The sequence below is a fragment of the Mya arenaria genome, chromosome 9 (assembly GCF_026914265.1).
Source record: "Mya arenaria isolate MELC-2E11 chromosome 9, ASM2691426v1".
NCBI classification, from domain to species: domain Eukaryota; kingdom Metazoa; phylum Mollusca; class Bivalvia; order Myida; family Myidae; genus Mya; species Mya arenaria.
Genome location: NC_069130.1, coordinates 57,933,535 through 57,943,997, shown reverse-complemented (window position 1 = coordinate 57,943,997; position 10,463 = coordinate 57,933,535). Strand labels below are relative to the sequence as shown.

The 10,463-nt window shown below is 35.3% G+C and overlaps 1 protein-coding gene across 1 annotated transcript; it reads right to left on the bottom strand.

Annotated features, from left to right (window-relative positions):
- Positions 1-4,055: 4,055 nt before the first annotated feature.
- LOC128246210 (fucolectin-1-like) lies at positions 4,056-6,178 on the bottom strand. The gene is made up of 2 exons (XM_052964401.1): positions 6,004-6,178; positions 4,056-4,300 (listed from the first exon to the last, which is right to left on the bottom strand). Exons 1-2 carry the CDS (start codon positions 6,176-6,178, stop codon positions 4,056-4,058), a joined length of 420 nt encoding a protein of 139 aa, XP_052820361.1.
- Positions 6,179-10,463: the final 4,285 nt, after the last annotated feature.

Sequence of the window (10,463 nt, the reverse complement as noted above, 5' to 3'; positions counted from 1 at the left end):
ATAAGATGGAGCAGACATGTAGGCGCGTATCAAAGGCGTCCTAAAGCATTTGCGTGTTTAGCTGTATGATGATCACACATACGTACTGCTTTGTCGCTTATTTATATTTGTGGTAGCTGTGAGTCATCATGAATATTACAGCATCAATTTTATCGGATGAGGTCAGGATGATACAATATCATATTAACCATATGACGCTTTTTATCAATAAAACCATTTATATAGTTTAGAAAAGGACGTGCATTTGTTGTCATAATTGTGTTAGATTTAGGGGTCAAGATGCTCCCAGAAGTCACAACAGACAATCACAACCCTCCGTGCTACGCCCCTGGCAGAACAAGAGGCACAGTCTGTTGATATTCGCTCCTCCCTAAGAAACGAAAACAAATGGTCTTAAAGGTTTGATGGTACTACCCCGCGAACATGTTAACACTTTTTAATCCGAAATAGTGCATTTCGAGCGTATTGTTTTGCCTTTTTCTCAAATATTGACATAAAAAGTAATCTTGGACAATTATAAAGGGGGAGGGGGAGGGGGTGCACGCCGGGTGTGCCCCTCCTCTGAATCAGGTAGTGATTAACTTAACCGGAAAAATTCCGCCACAGTCCAGATAAAACTTTTGCAAATACAAGTTTATTTGGGGAACAGTTGCTGAAATATTTTTTTTAGATGACACTATGGCCTTTTAACAGGTTTACGCGTTTACACGTATTTCTACACTTGAACTGTTTGGTTTAAAAGCAGAATATGTTTGTAAGGAAGGTCAGAACTTTAGCCTGTGTCTAACTCGAGAATACTACTGTTTCATTATTCATGACTGTTTGAATTATAGCCAGGCTTTCCCACTAACGTGCATATAAATATCCACTTAAACGCGTGTGACAATCATAACCATTATTGATAACCAATCGATGCTGTCATTTATTGATAAAGACAACATATCTTTTTGGGCCTTCCACTTTTCTCTCCGGATTCTATATGGGTTATTGGATTGTGCTTTATTTCTACCAGCTGTTCATTATTTTATTTTCAATATCCTTTTACTTTTAAAATCAATCATATCCTAAATTTATAACTCAAATATCTGGGTTATTGGATTGTGTAACATGCTTTATTTCTACCAGCTGTTCATTATTTTATTTTCAATATCCTTTTATTTTCAAAATCAATCATATCCTAAATTTATAACTCAAATATCTGGGTTATTGGATTGTGTAACATGCTTTATTTCTACCAGCTGTTCATTATTATTTTTTTCAATATCCTATTATTTTCAAAATCAATCATATCCTTTATTTATATGCCAAATATATTTGTAGCTGCAAATATTTCGTTACCTGTACCATGATTAACATTTTATATATCAAACATAATCATTGGCCGAGATCTTTGCTAAATGAAAAATTATTTATTTTCATCCTCAAAACATTTCATAAATCCATCTCTTACGCATATAGGCAATTACTCACTTTAGCGTAAGTAACCCTGATGTCATCTGTCCAGAAGAGCGCCTTCATCGGTGGCGTGGGCGGCGTGTGATATATTCATCAGTGACACGGTCAATGTGTGATCTGTCCAGAAGAGCGCCTTCATCGGTGGCGTGGGCGGCGTGTGATCTGTCCAGAATAGTGCGTTCATCTGTGACATGGGCGGCGTGTGATTCACCCAAAAGATTGCGTTCATCGGTGGCATGGGCGGCGTGTGACTCACCCAAAAGAGTGCTTTCATCGGTGGTATGGGCGGTGTGTGATTCATCCGGAAGAGCGCTTTCATCGGTGATACTGGCGGCGTGTGATTCATCCAAAATAACGATTTCAGCGGTGGCATGGGTGGCTTATGGTTCGTCCAGAAGATCGCTTTCAGCGGTGGCATGTGTGGCTTGTGGTTCGTCCAGAAGATCGCTTTTAGCGGTGTCATGGGCGGATTGTGGTTCGTCCAGAAGATCGCTTTCAGCGGTGGCATGGGCGGCTTGTGGTTCGTCCAGAAGATCGTTTTCAGCGGTGGCATGGGCGGCTTGTGGTTCGTCCAGAAGATCGCTTTCAGCGGTGGCATGGGCGGCTTGTGGTTCGTCCAGAAGATCGCTTTCAGCAGTGGCATGGGCGGCTTGTGGTTCGTCGAGAATATCGCTTTCAGCAGTGGCATGGGCGACATGTGGTTCGTGAAGAAAAAGCGTCACTGGGCTTTAGTCTGCAGGGATTTCGTCAATATCAGAAGATTGTGGTAGTTCAAGACAGTCCGCCCGTCCGTCCATCAGTCTGCGTCTGCCTGTAACCATTGTGTTCAATGTATGTCCGTCAGTTTGATACACCGTTTAAATTCTCTGTGAACCAATCGTATCTAACTAGCAATTCTAGTAGCGTTTGGCGGCTATCTGATAGCGTATATGTAAGCTGTATTACGTCTCGGTATGTTTGGTTGTCTAAAGGACTGTCGGTCAGTCTGTCTGTTATTCAATATTTTATGGAACCTGTTTCTTTTCAAATAACTTCGTACACAGTGTATTGATGTTTGTACCCCAGAAATGAATGATATAATCAAAGCAATCATTTCATATCCATAATAATGCATTTCAAAAAACGAATAATCAATTCGGACTTAAAAAAGGCTCCCTGTAGACTTACATCCGCTGCAACATATCCAAGTCACTAGGATATACCCCGGATATACCCCGAATATAGATATAGGGTATAGTAATGGGCAAATTACACCAATCAGAGCATGATTATATCAAATGACCGTTGGCCACCTTCCATATTTACCGGTTTTGAAATTGAATGGTTTGTGATTTCAAAAACAAGCTAAACATGCTGGATCTACTTGATCTTCTTTTTATTGTTTACATTTCACCCGCATTGTTTGTCCTCGTACACCGGATATTGTCATTTTACCAAATACACAGTGGTTTATTTTTTATTTTTTGTCTTGGAAAGAGCATATTTTTGCGTAAATATCTGCAAACCAATGATACAAGATTGCTGACAAAATATCATATCACATATTCTTATATTTCCGTTCGAAAATTAAATGTTTAATGGCTTAAACCGTTACTAACGGTTTAAGAAAATATGCATAAAACATAAATTTTTAAACTTAAATATAGAATCTGCGGTCTAATTTTGTCAGCTGTCTTATGTGGCTGGTTTCCATGCATTTTCGCAAAGATTGGCTCGTCCCAAGACAAAAAATGTGAAAACGTTGAATCTGTGAGGGTGCAGCTTTAAGAGAAACGTAACTATTTTTCTAACGTTGTTTAATGTTAACGAGTACACACGTGGAGCTTTCTCCCTATATATGGCGTTGGGGGGTCGTGAAGCACTATAAATCAGTGTTATCTTGCATGCAAAATGGTCAACTGATTATAGAATAGTCTGACCTAAATCGATTGTCATATCTCAACATACAACACTGCGAATGCCTGCGTGGTGCGAGGAATTCATACGGTACGTCCATGATGAATCTGACTGTTCCAGTTCGGGCGGTATAACCTCACCTTGTTTTCGCCGCAATATTGCACGGGCTTTGATTAACTTTTCGCTAACAATAGTAATGGTTTGGTAACTATTTAGGAAGCCGATTACACAATCTCATTACAATCAGACCCCGAATATTCGCTTTATGACGCTATGCCACGACGTTACGCTAAGAGCCCGTACACTCATATTGCAAAGAAATCGTCATGCTAGGATTTTAGTGAGATTGCTAATTATATTTCATAGAGAAGAGCAAACAATAATGTTATGTAACAGTTCATTTTCATGTAAAATAATCCATAGTTCAATACTTCATAAACGCAGTTGTCTCAACTTCATATAACACACGAAGCATTGGCTACTAAAAATGCTAAATAATACAATTGTTTTAAACAGAAACCTGACAATCGTAAAAAGTCAAATAGTCAAATTGTCGAAAGTCAAGTAGCAGAATCATGTCTTTTCACAATCAGACTGATATATATTTTTCACATGAACCAATTTAAACCCCCACACACACACGCACGCACGCACGCACGCACGCACACACGCACGCACACACATAAAAACACACAAACACGCATTCAAAACGTTTGAATTAGCCCTGGTCCTACCAGAGTGACTTCACACAGGGTCAGAGCCCATGGTTCATCGTTCTGCTGAAGAACCCTGAAAACGCGGCCGACCACGGGCTCCTGACACATGACGTCCACGGGTTTGGAGGAATCTTCCGGGGGACCCACGAACGTCCCACACTCCGTACCCTCCCCAGACTCCATAGCCACCCGTGAGTCGAAGACAGAGATTGTCAGGCCGGCGTTTTTAAAAGCTGTTTGAAACGGATTCACTTTATAAATGTACTACATAACACACTACATTAGATCCTAGCACTTTTTACACTGTTGAAACGTATTTTTCTAATAAATAGAAAACACTAGGACAATTCTAAGTATTACTCCCAAACAAGATTTACCACAATTAATAATATTGTTTTAATTTTCCAAAAAGGATAAATGAATATCGAAAACAATGGTTTTTATGAAGGATACCGGGTTTAATTTGAAAGAAATGTTCATAAAACATGGTTTCTCTACCTTATGAGACTATAATACATCACAGTAAATATTTTAGCATTCACCAATCATTTAATATTTTTGAGTTTTCAACTATTAAATACTCGGTTACAATCTTGTTATCAGTATTATATGATATTTTCCATAAAGGCATTATTTAGTTAGCAGTTAAAGGTTTATCAGTCAAAAGTGGTGTCTGTTAAAGCCCCTGTCACACTGTAGCGAGTTCCGGCTACGAGTTGTTGCGAGATTCAACTCGCCTAAGCTCTTCAGGTGTCGTGTTGGACTTGAAGCCCTATCATTACATATCGAAGACATGTCTTCTCATAAAGCAGTGGCGAGAACTTAAAACGGTTTAAATTTGTCGTAGGAGTTTTCGTCTCGTTTACATATCGAAAACATGTGGTAGGGGTGTCGCACAAACTCGAGCACTTGTGGTAGACATGTCTTCGCTTGTCACCGCTTCTCGCGGCGTCAAAAAGTCGCTCGACAATCTACGAGTTCAGCAGTGACTCAGGAGGACATTTCAACGATCTCTGCTCGAGAGTTGTCCGAGTTGTTGTGAGATTGTACGTACCCCTTCGACATGTTCTCGAGACGGTTGCGATTTTCGGCGAGTTCATATATATGAGTGATCATATCAATAAAACGCACTGCATCATTTCTCCTGAAGATTTCAACCAGTAAATATCACTGTTTTACAAGAGATAAACCATTGTTAGACTAGTCATGCATAGTCATAATATATGGCCTCACCCAATATCTTCTGCTGTCTCTCCTTCTTCCAATTGGGCAAGAAGTTCGAGGTTTCTAAGTCTATCTGCCATTGCTAGGAAGCGTCACCTACGCTGATCAACTGGTATGATCAACGTCATAATATCGTGCACATTTTGGCAGAACTCGTAGAAATATCGGCAGAACTCATAGAAATCTCTGTGGTTGTCGAAAGAATGTCGTGCACAGATCGTACTGATGTTGCTTAAACTCGAGTTAAACAAAAGAATGTCGTACTACTCTCGTTTTTACATGAAAGAGAACTCGAGCAACTGTCGAACTGATGTACCTAGCATCAGAATCCGCGATCATCTCGTGGAATTTTTGGCGAGTTATAATTCACCAGCACTCGTGGTAACTCGCGGATCCAAGTCGTGACAGTGTGACAGAGTCTTTACACATGTGTATTTATTGGTTTCAAGTCAGAGTGTCACTTTCAATCAATTAACTTTTCAACTAAGAAAACAGCTTTTTATCTCACTATTACATTTCTCTTCATTAGCAATTAAAGGTCCCTATACAATTACGATATTTTTGTTCCTTACTTCAAATGAAATGGGAAATGACAAAGCAATCTTTTTAAATCGAAAAGGTTTATTTTAATATTATGTTTTTGATTAATAACTCTTTAAACATAAAAACAATTTAAATTGTTACCATGGATTTAAAACTTTCAAATACTTACTACAACATTTTTCTGACCGGAACTGTATTCGGATACCCTCTAGCTGGACAGGGCGGGTTAGCTCTACGGCCCAGAAGTTCTTGGTTTCGTTCTTTGTGTGGGTGCAGGACCGACTGCGGTAAATGGACGACGGGTTTCCGTCCAACGCTCGGTCTGGGTACCCACGAAACACCATTGTTGACTGCCACGTTTGAGCTGTTGTTTAATATAGAGGTAACAGGTTGTTTTTTGTAAATTGTTTGTAAAGAATTCCGTTAAAGTGACACTCTTATTCAAAACACATGTAAAACAAACATAAATTTTGAGTGATTCGCCCTCAAATACTTACTAGATAATGCACTTATTGAAAATATTAATTACGATTATCAATATTATAACCGTGTATTTAATAGCTCATAACTCGAAATACTTAAATGATTGGTGAATGCTAAAATATTTACTGTGATCTACTATCGTTTCACAAGGCAGTGTTTTTTTAACTTTTATTTCAAATTAAACTCGGTAATCTTCATAAGAACCATTGTTTTGACATTTATATAGCCCTTTTGATAAATTAAACAATTGTTTTAATTGTGGTAAATATTTCTGGGAGTAAGAGTGCATCTTTAAACATATCAACGATAAAAGCGCAGAATTATGATACACTTTGTTAGAAACATTCTTTTTTTTTCCTCAAACTTTTTTTTATTCAATATATATGCATTTTACATTTCATAGTAAATCATTACATAATACAAAACTTACAAGCATGATATACCAAAGCAGTTAATTAATGTACCAGTAATCAGTAATAATTAAAATACTACGAATGTACATATTAACCAAGAACGACTGAAAAAAGGGAAAAAAGGGAACAGGAAGAGAAAAAAATATATCATAGAACATGCATGTAAAAAGATATAATTGTTTATATGATACATTGTATTATTCTTGTGTATGAAAAACTTGAAATCTGAAAAGTGTAGTTACAAGAACAAATTTCTTACAATTGCCCAATCATTTTTAAATTTATCTGAAATGTTTGTATTTTCATAAATGTTCCATGCTAACTGAAGGCTATTTTTAAAACCATTTACTGTTGGAGCACACTTTTTTCTTTTACACAGAAAAATAAATTTCTTATATTCTAATAAAAGTATATCAAATTTGAAATTATTATTTCCAGAAACTAACAATACAAACATACTGTTAATGACAATACTTGAGTCATTAATATTCAACTTATGTACCATACCCTGCAATACCGGCTGTATTTTATTGCAATCCCAAAAGAGATGTAAAAGAGTTTCTTCATGGCATTCACAAAAGGAGCAAATATCATTTTCAACCAGCTTCATTTTATATAATAATGAATTTGTTGGTTATATTCTATGAAGAACTCTTAATTGTAACCATTGAATATAAGAATCTTTTGTACACTTAAATACACAACTATAGACATTTTTCCAATTAATATAGACATTTTCATATTGTAATAACCATTTGTGTTGACTTGTTGGAATTTCATTATTATTAACAAAGATTTTATATAGAAATCGGTTTACATTTTCTTTTGTCAAAATTGGGTTTATAAAAGTGTTCATACATGGGTTACTACATTCTAAAAAGTTAAAGTCATTAAGCACAAATTTAGAATGCCTTATATAAGCCTTTATCGCAGAAATTAATCCATTATAGTGTAGGAAGTTGACCTTCTTATCAATTATTGCTTCAATTTCCATCAGGCTATACATATTTCCATTGGCATTGAAAACATCTTTCACACAACGTAATCCCTTATTGTATAGGGTATGAATAAATGCATAATTTCCATTACCAAACTTGTGGTTGTAAAAAATGGCATATGCATAAATTGATTAACATTGTCTATACAAAACTTATCTATGTATAACATATATGCATTAATAACATCTTTCCAGAATGTGTTTGACATCTTTTGACAAATAATTTCACAAATTTTCTTTCCACAATTCAACAATTTTTTTACATCAAATAATACAGACATTAATTTAAAGCATTTACTATTTCCATTCAATATACAATTTCTAATCCATTTTATCTTTAAGCTATACATATAACTTGTAACATCAATCATATTAATACCCCCTTCTGGAAAATCTTTTTTTAAAATGGTACTCTTAATTTTTGCTTTTCCATTCCACACAAACTCAAGGAATAAATCATTTATAACTCTTTAAGAAAATCATTTGTTGGATTTGGTAAGCTAATGAAAAGATGTGTAAATAATGGAAGTAAAATTGACTTAACTACCGTAAGCCTGCCAATTGGTGTGAGTTTCCTTTTTTTCAAATACATGATGCTGTTTTTAACTTTTAACAATTTTTCATCAAAATTTATCTTACCCATTTGGTTTAAATCCACATCAAAATGTAGCCCAAGTAATTTGAATCTAGTATCTCCCCATGACAGTTTAAATTTTGTTTTTATGGATCGTGATGAGTATTTTAGTGGTCCTATCCAAACTAATTTGGTCTTATCATAATTAACTTTAAGCCCTGATAATTGTGAAAAATGATACAACAAATCTACCACCGTTCTCACTGTTTCCTCAGTACAATCTAACAGAAGAGATGTATCATCAGCAAATTGTGAGATCTTATATTCCTCACCATCAATAACAATACCTTTTACAGTTTCATTGTTTCTTATCATAATTGCCAGAATTTCTGAACATAAAATAAACAAATATGGAGAAATAGGGTCCCCTTGTCTACATCCCGTTCCTATCTTAAAAAAACTCAGACAGGTGTCCATTTAATTGGATCGCAACTTCAGTATTATACATAAAAAATCTTATCCATTTTTTAAACATATCACCAAAATTGAACAGTGACAAAGTCTTTTCAATAAAATTAAAAGATATGGAGTCAAACGCCTTTTCAAAATCAATCAACACCACTAGGTCAGGATTTTTTTTTTATCATCGCATGTTTTCATAATATCATACAACAATCTTGTGTTTTCACTTATATTTCTACCTTTAATGAATCCTGTTTGATCTTTTGAAACTAAGGTATCTAAAACATTTTTCAATCTGTTGGCTATACTTTCTAAAGCTATCTTGTAAATAACATTTAAAAGAGTAATAGGTCTCCAATTCTTCAAAAACTGTTTAGGCTAACCGTCTTTCGGTATGCATACAATTGTTCCCAATTTGATATTTCTAGAAAATGAATTAGAAAAAAAGCATGATTAATCGCTCTTAAAATAAACTTTCCAATATCTGTCCAAAACATTTTATAAAAATTTACTGTAAAACCATCACAACCAGGACTTTTATCATTTTTCATTTGTTTGACAGTATCTGAAACCTCTTCATATGTTAAGAGTCCATCTAAAGAGTGTGACTGCTGATTGTTAAGTACATTATAGTTGCAATTATTAAGTTCAGTTTGTACATCAAAGTCACAGGGTAAATTTTCCTTATAGAGATTATTATAAAAATTATAGGCTTCTTTCAAAATGTCCTCTTGTTCCAAAATATAACAACCATCTTCTTTTTCAATAAATGGTATATGCTTATCAGCAATAGTTCTTTTTTCTAAATTGCAAACATAAGTAGAAGCCTTTTCAAATTTGCCCTAGATCTTATTACAAATCCTTTTAGTGTATTGTTTCTTAATTCACTAAGCCCTGTCTCTAAAATAAGTAGTTGATCTTTATTAGTATCTGAAAGATTGTTTTGTAGTTCTAAAATATCATGTAGCAACTTTTCCTCTTGTCTATTTCTTTCTTTTGATTTATAACTAGCATATGATATAGTTTTACCTCTAATTTCCATTAACATAGTTTCTAGAAATAATTAATAATTTATTACAAATTGTATTTCTGATCTGTCCATTTTTAACACAGCATTACAATCATATACTGGAACACAATATTGTAAAATAATCTCATCAATTTTTCTTACCACAAAGGGGAATCCTTGTCCATTGTCCGTTCAAACACTGCCCAAAGTGTCCACCAATCCGAAGATATCCAGGGTCACAGAAAAAGGCCCTCTTTGACCCTTCAGTGTTCAGATTACCCTTGATGTCTTCGCCGAGCTCGGCCTTTAGCGGGACGCAGTCTGATATATACAGTAGAATTCATCATCATCATGATCATCATGATGATGATGATCATCATCATCGTCATCACACCACCACCATCATCATCATCATCATCATGCAACAAACACAAGAACTATCAAATCTGTAACATTTAAAAAAAACGTCAATATTAATATTTCGTAGTTGAACTGACTTAACACTGAGAAAAGTACACGAGAACACTCACCTTCTTTTTTACATGTTTTAGTGTTCATATCACAGGTTGTTAGTACAGCGGTGTTGAAACTGCAGAGGGCATCGCATTTTTCTACTTCCTGTTATAGAAATTAAAACATGTATTTATTGTAGAAGCTTCCCAAGATGCGTGAACAGAAGGCTACGCTGGTT

Bases quoted from the DNA above. Each gene is read 5' to 3' on its own strand.
- LOC128246210 (XM_052964401.1), bottom strand. From the start codon at position 6,178: ATGGTGTTTCGTGGGTACCCAGACCGAGCGTTGGACGGAAACCCGTCG. The intron at 4,301-6,003 runs GTAAGTATTTGA...CGTTTCAAACAG, and splicing joins CCGGTCAGAAAAATGTTGTA to CTTTTAAAAACGCCGGCCTG.